The following is a 13,429-nucleotide window of genomic DNA, read 5'->3' as shown; positions in this document are numbered from 1 at the left end:
TATCCTTTTCCCTGTCCTCAAAGACATAACGTTGCCTGAATGATGCAAATTAATGAAGTAGAAACAGCATGCTCAAATGTCTAGGAACTCTGGAGTTATAGTTGGGAGGTTTGTATACAACACAGTTTAGTATTCTAGTTGAAGGAGAAAATAAAAGCACCTTCTTCCCTGAATGTGCAGAGGATGTATCATTTCTTAGTATTTGGCTCTTGGGCTTTCTTAGAAGCATAATACCCGAGATCAGTACACTCAGAAGAAAATAATTGAATTTGGACCTAATTAGGAAAGTTCACAGCTCAGGAAAGATTGGTGAGGAAGCGGTGACAGGAAGCTGACTAGAATCAGGGATGCTTTCAGAAAGCACGAGTAGAAACCAGAGCTTTATTCTGGACAGTTACTGTTAAGGAGGTTGTTGGAAAAAGTACGTCTGCTTTTCCTGCAGGTAAACAGCCCCAAGTTGATCACCATGATAGTCTTCGTTTTCTTCGGTAAGTGAATTATTCTTCTGGTTTATCTGAATTCATAACATCAATTCTTTGTGAATCAAATGGTGTCTCCAGTTACTTAAATATCAAGCTAACAAAGGTTTATAATATAAAGTATTAATTACAAATTTGCACTCTAACATAGCTTATTACTTTTACAAAAATGTATGCCTACTTTCACTCATTTATAACTCTATAGAAAATGCACAATGTGAGAATTGCATTTTACCACTCAGATTTTTTCATATATATATATATATACACACACACACACACACACACACATACTGATTCAGTTAGTTCAGGTAATTGATTAGGGTTTATAAAATTTACATATATATTAGAGCCTTTTAAAAAAGAAACTTTCTGGTATTTATTTACAGGTTATAAGATGACAAATTTCATGTTATTATCCATTTTTCTTTTCATTTAAATTAAAACAAGATCCATTCAGTTTCCCTTATTTTAGATGTTAATATTTAATAAATAGGAGACAGACAGTTCATAGAGTAACACAACACAACCTCAAATGCTTCACATTTCAGTTCATTTTTATAACCCAGAGCTAAAGTGTGAGCTTCTCTCTGTAAAAATAATGTATGCTTAAATTAGAATCTATGTAGAGCTACTTGGTATACATGTGATTGGAGAAGCTATTATATATTCCTCAGCATGCAGTAGAATCTACAAACTGAATTCAGAAAAAAGGATAATTATAATTATAGATGAATATTAATACTTCACTAGTTAAAGCAAAGCCAGTACATTTTCTGGTTACTCTCTGCCAACAGGTATTGATGAATAAAGGCATACTTGTGGGAAAGAAAACAAAGAAGGTTATTTCAAATTGTGTTGAACATAAAAAAGAGTCTAAATAGATTTAGTCAAAATTAAGGCAAGAACAAAAGGAGTCTTTTATATATTATGTATTTTCAGGCTTGGAGGATTAAATACTAGTTATTCAAAATTTTTCTCCTTGTATTGATTTCCAACGAAGTTTCCTATATCTATTATTTATAATAAGGAAAAATCTAGGAGTCTTTCATTTTTGAAGCTCAGGCAGCAATATAATGAGATACACAAAGTATATTACAGTCTCATTACGGCCCCCATTGAAGCAACAATGACAGCTTCCTGTTTTCAGCTTTCACTTCTAAATTAACTTGTCAGTAGATTGCAAGAAGGAGGGAAATCTTATCTAACACTGAGGGTCAAAAGTATGCTATTTGATAGGTTTAATCAATATTTCCCATAATGCATTCTTTGAAATATTTATTCAACCCCATTTAAATAAATCTTGTGATGCCAGAAAGTTCTGCAGCCAAAGAAATGTGAGACATAGTGAATTCTTGAAACAAAGCACTAAATATCCTAGTGAGTCTTACACGTTTTTAAGAGGGTGAAAAAAAATGTGCACTATGCTCCTTCTATTTATTTTTAAATAGAACCTGTTTTTCACTTGGCATTTCAAGAGGATCCTTGAAAACTCCTGTCTTAAATATATAGCCACAAATCCTAGTCAGGAATGGATAAGATTTTGGAAAGTTATCATTTATTTGATTCTTCTGGGCCAAATCCTTGAAGTGGTTTTCCTACTTGATTCAGTATTTCCTCTGAATGGAAGATGTGAAAAATCATGTAAAACAATCAAATGGTTATTCAACCTAGAATTCTAAATATGAAAGAAAATAAAACACATTTGGGAAAGATAATATGTAGAATTCATTAATGATCATTGCACTGACAAACCAATGAGATTTTGATAATCTACTCAGGAGACCATCACCTGTAAGTTTCTTGAGAGAAGTAGTCCCAAGATATAATGATCAGTGGCAAATAAAGCTGTAGCTTCTTATATATTGAGTTTCTGACATAAAATCCTTACCTCAGTATCTTTGGCAAGCTGGAAAGAAACAAGTAACATTGGCACAGAATGGAAGTGGCTCTTTTTCCCTTTCTTCAGGCTTCTTTCTTTTTTTAAGATTTTTTAAACTAATTTATTTTAATTGGAGGCTAATTATTTTACAACATTGTAGTGGTTTTTGCCATACATTGACATGAATCAGCCATGGGTGTACATGTGCTCCCCATCTTCAGGCTTTCTAACCTAGAACAGAAACTTGGCTAGGTGAGGTTATCCATGAACATACAAAAACAGAAAGCTGATATGTCAATTTCCACTCCAGCCCTCAACAAGAAAAATGTGACCAAGCCACACTCATGAGCCTAATCTCCAAACAGAGTGACTCAGGCAGTAGTACATATGATCCAAACAGTTGCCATGGATTCTCCTTAGAAGAGGTTTGGAAAAGGTAAGATTTAAAAAAAAAATAAGATGTTATGGCTTTACTTGAAGCCTATAACTCTATGTTGTGACAGGTCATTCATAATTACCATCATCTTTTTAAAAAATTCAGATAATTTGACTCTGATTAAGACGTAGCTTTTAGGTCTCTTGATTACAGCTAATATACTGTCTTTAAAACTCAATTGTAATTTCCATAGTTTTCTATGGATTGAGTAAGCAAGTGTCAGTTTGTATGCTTGCAGAATCAGTTTGAATAATTGGTACAATACATTAAATTAACATTACTACTTTCTTGAAACTTTAAAAAACTTGCTGAAACCTTTTCTCTTCTACCCCAAATAATGTGCAAATATCTGGAAGGTGTTATTTTTATTGAATACTATCAGTTATTTATATATAACTCATCCATAAGCAGCTATTTAAGTTGGTTAAATCAGCATGCATTTATTGAATATATGTGATGCATCATTGCACTGATGATGGGCATACCATTGTGAATTATTCCTGATGCCTGCTCAGTAAAATCCCAGAACCCAGCGATAAAGACAAACACATAAATACACACTTTCATTACAGAGCAGTAAATTCCATAATTGGGAAGGTCCCAAGATTGTAGTGAAACAGGCAAGGGATGTTAAATTCAATTTGAATGCTGGAAAGGGGTATTGAATTTAGGAACAGTTTCCATAAAATTAGTAGTTATTGTGTTGAGTCCTAAAGGACCAAAAAGGCTTAGTCCAGAATAAAAAGAAAACAGATAGTAGATAAAACAAAAAGTAGATAAAATGATTATGTAGGGGATATTATCCTAATACTATTATGACAGAACATTAAAAAATAAAAAAAACTTTTTTAATATGGCAAGTTTTATCAATTTGTATAATGAGTGTGGTAATACCATTAAAACCCAATAATTTTTTGGCATATTCAGTAAGAGAAATCCAAAGTGAAAAATAAAAACTATATTCTTTCATGGCTCACTTTATTTCTCCAGCCACTCACAGTGTCTGGTAGTGACCACACAGTAAACGCTCAGACATGCACGGCAGCATGGAGCATCTGAGAAGCTATAAATGCTCGAGGACATCCAGATCGCACATGATGAAGAATATGAGAGTCATGCTATGAGGAACCATTCAAAGGATGAGGCAGAAAAATGACCGGACTGGAATGGTGCATAAGGCAGAGTAAGGGGTGTAAAGAATTTACCTGAATAAGATGAAGGCAGACTGACTATCTTGGTCAATTCGCAAGATGAGAATCAATGATCTATGCAACAGTGAATGTGGGAGAGTGAAATTGAGGCTAGAAAAGGAACCTATTGTGAACCCAAGCTTCCTAGTATGGGTGCCATTGCGGATGGTGGAATTGCTGATGAAACAGGTGATCCAACAGATGAGGAGGACAATATTGATGATAATACTATATGGAAGTGTGTCTGGAACATTTAGGTGGAGGAAACAGCCATCTGTAACTAAAATATTGGAAAATAACAAGATTGCATTAGATATCTGAGAATCATCAATCTTGAGATTTTAGTTAAAACCATAAGTACATGGAGTTGTCCACAAAGAGTATGTAAAATGAGAATGAGAAAAGTCTGAGGACAGAACCTAAGCTACAAATACACTTTAACAGAAAAGTAAGAGGATTCTGGGAAGAAAGCCATGAGCAGAAAATATCAAATGAAGAAGTATCAAGAGGATTAGAAGGGAGGGTTGCCAAAAGAAAAACGTTTCAAGAACAAAGTGACACAAAATTCCCAACGATAAAAGCAGGCAAGATGAAGTCTTTAAACTATTAAGTTCACGTTATGGAGATTATTTGGGGGCATTTTTCAGAACAGTTTCAATGGAGCAATAGTCATAACAATAAATTATAAATTGAGAAATAAATAGGCAGAAATAAAAAAAGAGGGCAAATACATATGCTTTGTTTAAGAATCTTACATAAAAGAAACAAATCTATAGCTGGAGGGGAGGTTAAGATTCATTCTCGTTTTTTTAATGACTTAATCACACTTCCATTGTCAGAATTCTGGTCTTGATCATTAATAACTTAGGCTTGAAGTAAATAACTACCATGTTGTCATATTGCTATTTCTGTTGTCCTCTTATTGTTGTTATTCAAGCTGTGGGTCTATGCTTGAACAAGTCCGCTTCCCAAACCACAGATTGCACATATTTAAGAGAGCTCTGCCTAAGTGATGCCGACGGTTGTAAACATGCCTGGAGAATAATGGAAGATGCCTGCAATGTGTCAGGTAAAACAAGTTGTTTAAAATGCACTCAAATACCTTCTATTTACTGAGGTAAAAAATAGGAATTGGTCATTTTTTTGCACTGCCTTAGAAACTAAGTTTTTCTCTAAACATCTTACTTAAACTTGGTATCAAGTGATTCACCTTCACTTACTTATTAGTGAATTTAGATACTTAAGAATATTCTTTTTAAAAATTATCTATTTTTGGCTGTGTTGGGTCTTTATTGCTGCACACAGGTATTTTCTTGTTGTAGAGCATGGGCTCTAGGCAAGTGGGCTTCAGTGATTGTGGTACACAGACTTAGCTGCTCATGGCATGTGGAATCTTCTCAGACTGGGGACCTGTGTCCCCAGCATCGGCAGGCACATTCTTAACCACTGGACCACCATTACTCAAGAACCTTAATGCGCTGACACTGCAGGCAACTTTTTGCAAGGTTTTAGATTATTCTTTTACTTATTTTACAACGTATAATGTTACAGTTATACACATGCCTCTCATAAACATGGCAACATTTTTTCAAATACAATTTTTTGTTTATATGTTACTATGATGTTTGTGAAAATCAAACACATTATTTGCATGTATGTAACCTGAGTTTTGAGCCTGGTGGGCTGCCATCCGTGGGGTCACACAGAGTTGGACACAACTGAAGTGACTTAGCAGCAGCAGCAGCAACATGAATTTTATATTCTTTCAACATATATACTATCTTCCATTTCAAATGTGTCAAGAGCAAATTAAAATATATTTTTATTTTTAATTTGTCCTACATTCCAAACATGTGAAGGGAGGCCCAAGGGGTTAGAGAATGTGAAGATTAAAAAATCACTGTCATTTGTTTAAAAGGAAAAAGAATCCTATCTATGTCAAGTAGCTGAATATATGTTGAATGAGAGCATTATTGTAAGACTCCATTCACTAAAAGTAGATAAAGAGATTATGTAGGAGATAATATGCCAATACTATTAGGACAGAACATTTCAAAAAAAGCTTTTTATAACATGACAAGTTTTATCAACTTGTATAATGAGTGTGATAATACCGTAAAAACCCAATAAAATTTTGGCATATTCAGTAAGAGAAATCCAAAGTGAAAAATAAAAACTATATTCTTTCATGGCTCACTTTATTTCTCCAGCCACTTCATAGAAGAATAAATTTTGTACTGCTTGGGACCCTTGTCTATCTGCCTGTGCTCCGTCTACTTTCTGAAGATGTAAGGTGAAGTGTGTTGGATTAAGAGGCAACAATCTATAGTTCTGACAATGTAAAAATTTAATTTACAATCTCCACTATCAGAGCTCCTGTCCAGCCACAAGATCTAAAGGAATTACATAGGATATAGATAAGGAGTGAGATTTCTTCTCTTCCATGCGCTTAAACAGGATGCATGCGATGCTCAAATGCCAGAGAAAGTTATCTATCGCTATTCAACATTCTCATTCAGGCAGTTCAGTTGCTCAGTCGTGTCCGACTCTTTGTGACTCCGTTGACAGCAGCGCACCAGGCTTCGCTGTCCATCGCCAACTCCCAGAGCTTGCTCAAACCCATGTCCATTGAGTCGGTGATGCCATCCAACCATCTCATCCTCTGTCGTCCCCTTCTCCTCCTGTCTTCAATCTTTCCCAGCACCAGGGTCTTTTCAAATGAGTCAGCTCTTCGCATCAGGTAGGCAAAGTATTGGAGTTTCAGCTTCAACATCAGCTCTTCCAATGAATATTCAGGACTGATTTCCTTTAGGATTGACTGGTTGGATGTCCTTGCAGTCCAAGGGACTCTCAAGAGTCTTCTCCAACACCACAGTTCAAAAGTAACATTCTCATTACAGTTCAAGAAAAGAATTTCAAAGGCAAATTTTCTCTAATAGCACAATAATTTTAAGATGATAATAAAGGACACTGATGAAAAAAGTCCATTATTTGTTTTGATAATGAAGCTCCTTGGTATATTTTATAAGGTAACTTAAACTATTGCATTCATTGTATCATAAATTATAACACATTTATTGAATTTAGTATACAAATAGCAAATTTGTATAAATATACAAATTTATAGTGATGGTAAGACTTGCATAATTATACCATGCATGAAGCTGAAATAGAAATATTCTCAAATATACAAATCAATGTACTCAAAAAGTTTTATTCAGGAATAATGAATAAAAGAAAATAGGTAGATGAATAAGACTTTCTATATTAAAGCAGAGTATGAAATGTTGGTAATTACAAAAGATGCAATAATATTTACTGAGTGCTTTCTAAGTGTCAGGACCATGTCTTTTTATATGATAAATTTAAAGCCACTTGGATGTCTCTTACTATAATCTTGGAATGGCATATAAAATAAAATAGCAGATTAAGATCAAATAGCTAATAAAATTGCTAAACAGACAAAATAGCTAAAATTATAGAGTATTCTGGTTGCCTCATTTTAAAGGCAGCCATAATTATTATTAAAGAGCACAAATTGACATTCTATGTGAGGACAAAGTTCTTTTAAAATACAGAAAGTTTTAGTCTACTTTAGAAAGAAAATACTGGGGGTGAAAACAGTAGGAATATTTTTGTTTTGTTTTGTTTTGTTTTTGCTTGGAAAGTCAATTACATGAACATGCTGTAAGTAACCCCAGATAATTTCACTCTAGTAATGAATTACTAAAATCAAGATATTAAAAGCTTTGGATAGGAGGTGCTACCCAAAGATTTAACATAGTTTGGGTAGGAGGACTCAAAACTTTTATTCAGATTAACATCTAGAATGTTATATGTTTGACTGTGAAATCCAGGCAACACCTGCCAGATGAAGAATTCATCCAGCTGTGACCTAAGTATCCAGTCCTTAGTGGAAAGCAATTTACAATTTAAAGATTGTCTCTGCTCTGATGACCTTTACTGCACTTTTAACAAATTGCTTGGGAAAAAATGCATCAACGAATCAGGTAATACATTGTTATATGAAATGCTTACAGTCACGCAAAAGAAAGTACAATGCCAAAAAGAAGCACAGCTATGTAGTTTGATGAATTCTTTTGTTTTTAATCTGGTGATTTGATTAGTTCTTCATGTAATTTAAGGTCTGTCAAGTGTAGGTCTCAGTAAGTATATGACATATTTCTATAATCACTACCCACAATTTCAAGCTTCATTCAATAATAATTTATTAGAATGATACATTCACTCATTCAGTACCTTTATTTGTGAGGCTCACTATGGCTTTGTACAAGACTTAAATGATAAAAGATAAATAAGGTACCATTTTTCTTGCTAAAGGAAACAAGACCTCTTGAGAAAGATCAAAGTGTAACCGCTTACCTAGCATTGTGCTTGCCTTTGCATGCTGCTGCGAAGTCGCTTCAGTCGTGTCCGACTCTGTGCGACCCCACACGGCAGCTCACCAGGCTCCCGCGTCCCTAGGATTCTCCAGGCAAGAGCACTGGAGTGGGGTGCCATTGCCTTCTCTGTGCCTTTGCATAGGCGCATTTAATTATTTAATATGCATTTATTTACTGCATACTCCAGGTGTCGGCCTGATGGTGAAGTAAAGTGAAGTTGCTCAGTCATGTCCGTCTCTTTGCCTACCACGCTCCTTTGTCCATGGGATTTTCCAGGCAAGAATACTGGAGTGGGTTGCCACTTCCTTCTGCAGGGAACCTTCCCGACAGAGGGATGGAACCTGGGTCTCCCACACTGTAGGCAGAGGCTTTACCATGTGAGCCATCAGGGAAGTCCTGGTGTCATGTGGTGAAATATGTCAAATGGTGAAGTAGTGGTATTCAAAATAGTCGGCTCATGTCTTGAGAGTATGTGCAGATTTTCCAAGGGATGCATGGGATCCAGTAATCCGAAAGTCATCAGCTTCTAGATCCTCAATGTCTCTATGTACACTCCCCCAGAAGTGGTTAGGAATGCACCTGCTATCAGAGAATTCTCACCTTTTCTTTTTCAGAATCACCCTTCCCCCACTTATAAGAGAGAGGTTTATCTCTCATCTGTCTTAAATGGTCACATAGCCCAACCTCTCCAATTTTTCATAGTAAACTTACTAGACACTTTCCTGTTCCATCATTTTGCCTTTTCCAAAATTTCATATAAATGAAATTATATAACATGTAGGCATTTGAGCCAGTTTTCTTTTATTTAAAATTATCCATTTGTGATTCACCAAAAAATTGTCCTCTTTTTTGAGGAGTAGTATCCCATTATATGGTTATTCCTTGAATTGATTATCCATTCACCACTGAAAGTCACTGGCATTGTTTCCAGATTTGTAGAGATTATAAACCTGCTGTAAATACTCACCCACAATATTTGTACAAATATGTTATTTCTCCTCAGTAAAAAATTATTGGGTCATATAATAAAGCGTATGTTTAACTTTATAAGAAACTTTCACACTATATTTCAAATTTGAAGTAACCATAAATGTATGAAAGTTCTGGTTGCTCCACATTCAGGCCGGGACTTGATTTCTGTGTTTTGCTTTTTTTTTTTTTTTTTGACATTTCAAAACATGTTTAATAGTATCACATTAGGATTTTAATTTATACTTAAATAATAATAATGTTGACCATATTTTCACGTGCTTATGTGCCAAAGAAATATATTATGTGGCTTCAAAATTATGTGGCTTAGGTTTTCCATTTTAGGTGTATGATACATTTTTAGTCAATTTTCATAAGTGATGCAAGTTAACACTCAGATATGTTCTATTGCCATATGGATATCTAATTGTTCCATCACATTTGTTGAAGATAGTTTCAGTTTCAGTTTTCTCAAAAGATCACTGGGCTGTATACTAGTGGCTGTCCTCCCAGTTTTTCCAATCTGTCCCAGTGATGTATGTATTTTATACTTTTGCCAATGCTCCACAGTCTAATTTACTGCAGTTTCATGAGATGTCTTGAAAGCAAGTTGTGTAATTCCTATCATTTTTATCTTTTTTTTAATTTTATTTTATTTTTCAACTTTACATAATTGTATTAGTTTTGCCAAATATCAAAATGAATCCACCACAGGTATACATGTTAATTTAATTTGAAAGATATTTGTTGGATTTCTGTTGAGTTTTTATTTTTGTTTGCATTTTACTCTTTATTGTAGTTTCTGTCTCTCTAAGTTGTTCTTAATATTCCCAAATTGTCCTTTAAACATCTAGAAGGAGTTAAGATGATGTCATTTTCTTGTTTGCTGCTGCTGCTAAGTCGCTTCAGTCGTGTCCGACTCTGTGCGACCCCATAGATGGCAGCCCACCAGGCTACCCCGTCCCTGGGATTCTCCAGGCAAGAACGCTGGAGTGGGTTGCCATTTCCTTCTCCAATGCAGGAAAGTGAAAAGTGAAAGTGAAGTCGCTCAGTCATGTCCGACCCTCAGCAACCCCATGGACTGCAGCCTACCAGGCTCCTCTGTCCATGGGATTTTCCAGGCAAGAGTACTGCAGTGGGGTGCCATTGCCTTCTCCCATTTTCTTGTTTAGGTACCAGAAATTCATGTCCTTTTCTTCCTCTTTTTGTCTCTATCTTTATTTCTCTCTCTCTATTTTTACTCTCAATTTCTCTCTCAGTTTTGTTCTACATTATTTTGTTGTTGTCGCATTTGATTTGACTTGAAATTATTGACTTGACTCATCACTCTTGGTTTCTTAAGATGAAATCTTATATCACTGATTTGAGATTTCTTTTCCTATTTAAACATCTCATTACATAAATTTCCTTCCAAGTGGTGTTTAGTTACATTCTCTAATTTTAAATTAAATAAAAATGTGTTTTCATTTTTATTAAGTTCAAAATAGTTTCTTATTTTACTGCTGACTTCATTTTTGATTCAAAAGTTATTCATAATACCATTTTTTACTTTCCAAATATTTGAGTATTCCTTAGATATCTTTGTTATTCATCTCTAATTCCAATAGCATTATAAAATATATTTTATATGATGTCAATTCTTAATTAAACTGATAATTGCTAAATATCACCTATACAATGTGATAAACATGAGATGATACTTACTTGAGGTTATAGAGAAGAAATAATGGTTCCCTGGTGGCTCAGACGGTAAAGCGTCTGCCTGCAATGCAGGGGACCTGGGTTCTATCCCTGGGCTGGGAAGATCCCCTGGAAAAGGAAATGGCAATCCACTCCAGTATTTTTGCCTGGAAAATCCCATGGATGGAAGAGCCTGGTAGGCTACAGTCCATGGGGTTGCAAAGAGTCAGACATGACTGAGCAACTTCATCTGAATTTTTTTTTTTTTTGAATGGTGTCTCAGAAGCCTTCAAAGAAGAAATGACAGACTTGGGCCTTTTAGGGTGAATTGGACTTCTTGGGCAGATGAAATAAAATGATATTCCAGATGGAGGAAACAGAATGAAGCAGGAGATATTGAGAAGAAACACATTCCTGATTAGGCTGGATTGTAGAACAGAGGAGTCAGGAGATGATACTGGAAAGAAATCAGACTTTTGAGGAACTACTAATGCATTTTGAACAGAAGAATCTGGAATCTGTATTTTTCAGGACTCCACTGGGGGTGGTTTAAAGGATGGAATGGAGGCAGGGTAAGATACAGGCCAAGGATAAGAGCCAACAGAATAATTTGGGAGAGATGTGACGCATGCCTAAACTTCTGCACTGGTGCTGAGGACTCCATGGAGAAGAGACGCTTAAGAAATGCTTATGACTGATAATCAGTGGGAATTGGCTACCACCAGATATGAGGAGTGGGGAACGTTATTAAATGTGTGATACAAGTTGCTGGCTTGGGACAAGGGTATCACTCTATGTGGAGACAGGACTGAAAGACGACAGTGGTGAATTATATTTGCAGAGTTTCCATGGGGGTGGCACACTTTGGCACATTTGTGTTAGAAATGTCAGCACTTTGCTTTACATTTCACATGATGAATATATAGTTTAGAAAAAGCAATGATAGGGCATTTGGCAGGCATTTGGAAACATGCATCTTGCATTGAGTACAAGCAAGATTTGTGAGTCAGTGGTTTGTAAGAAACAGATACAAGCATGCAGGAGGATAAGACTGGCCAGAAAAAGATGTGAAGTGAGAATATAAGTATTTTTATAATACTTTCATGACCTAGTTGAAGAAATCATAAGGAAGATTTTAAAGACAGAAAAAAAAAACCCACAGGAAGAATTTTCAAGCCAATGACAGAGAAAGACATAGAGAAAATAATCAACAGTAAATGCACAGAAGTAAATAAGATAAAGAATAAAATGACATTAGTTACCTAATGAATAGGCCTTTTCTAGTTTTAGACTGAAGTAGGCTGAAACAAAAGCATATAGAAATATTGAAATTATTTGTTGACTTTTGTTTCAAGATGGTAGGACTAGTTCATTTATATCTCAATAACCATTTCTATCAGACCAAGATGCAACAAAATATAGATACGAAAATATAGGTACATACAAATTTAGAGCATTTAAGTTGAAATCAGTCCCCATTTTTGAACCATTTTTTCCACAATAGATACTTAATAAATGCTACCCTGGGGTGATATTGATAAGGCAGGGGTACAGAAACCCTGCCCAGAAGACCGGAATGATCTTACAAATGCACTTCATGACAGACCTGCTCTGACTGTGGTCTTTACACAGAGTATTAGCTGCTTGCTTATAATTCAACTTAGATTGAAAAAGGAAGTGACAGTTGGAATCTTGTCATGTCAACTGCAGCATCTTCCACCAACTCTTTCATCATCACTCCATCAGGATATGATCTTTCTCTCTCTCCCCCTCATTTGCATTCCCAAAATATTTCTCAACATATAACAGACATGTACTTTTCTAGTCTTTATTATAGATTATAAGCTTATTGAGCAAATCAGTTTTTATATTTTTTCTTTTTTTTCTTAATATGACAAATATTCAACACAGTGCCTGACATCTAGCAACTGATCAATAAATATATAATTAATTTATAAACATATTTTGAGCATCTAAATCATGTATTCATTCATAAAATTTGCTAATTATTCAGTTAATAGGTGTAGATACTAAGCACTGGAAGAGGGATATAAAGATCAATTAAGAGACTCCCTGCTCTTTGTTACCTTAAAACATAGCAAAGTAAAATTGACATTTAGCCTGATTATTTCATTTAGCCTAGACTAATTATTTCAAAATATATAATTACCAATATAATGGAACAAATTATGTACAGATGGCATTAATTCATATATATCCCATCCATGCAAGTCTGCATATGCTGTCTAAAAGGGGTAGGAGAGATGGTTTGTGTTCCAGCAGAGAAATCTCACTTAAATAATTACAATTCATGTGAGTTGTTATTTGATAAATGTGTAAAACTCTACTGCAGTGTGTGTTTCAAAACACATGCAGTAAAGAGGCTGTAC

General features: G+C 35.0%; 1 protein-coding gene across 1 annotated transcript in view; it reads left to right on the top strand.

Moving 5' to 3' along the window:
- Positions 1 to 466: 466 nt before the first annotated feature.
- The window catches only part of GFRAL (GDNF family receptor alpha like), a 70,444-nt gene continuing 57,481 nt past the window's right edge, over positions 467 to 13,429 (top strand). Inside the window, exons 1-3 of the mRNA XM_070777683.1 lie at positions 467 to 488; positions 4,925 to 5,056; positions 7,839 to 7,997. Coding sequence (XP_070633784.1) covers positions 467 to 488; positions 4,925 to 5,056; positions 7,839 to 7,997 — 313 coding nt within the window. The remainder of the gene's footprint in view (positions 489 to 4,924; positions 5,057 to 7,838; positions 7,998 to 13,429) is intronic.

The sequence above is a fragment of the Bos indicus genome, chromosome 23 (genome assembly GCF_029378745.1).
Source record: "Bos indicus isolate NIAB-ARS_2022 breed Sahiwal x Tharparkar chromosome 23, NIAB-ARS_B.indTharparkar_mat_pri_1.0, whole genome shotgun sequence".
NCBI lineage: Eukaryota > Metazoa > Chordata > Mammalia > Artiodactyla > Bovidae > Bos > Bos indicus.
This window is presented reverse-complemented; position numbering and strand designations above follow the sequence as displayed.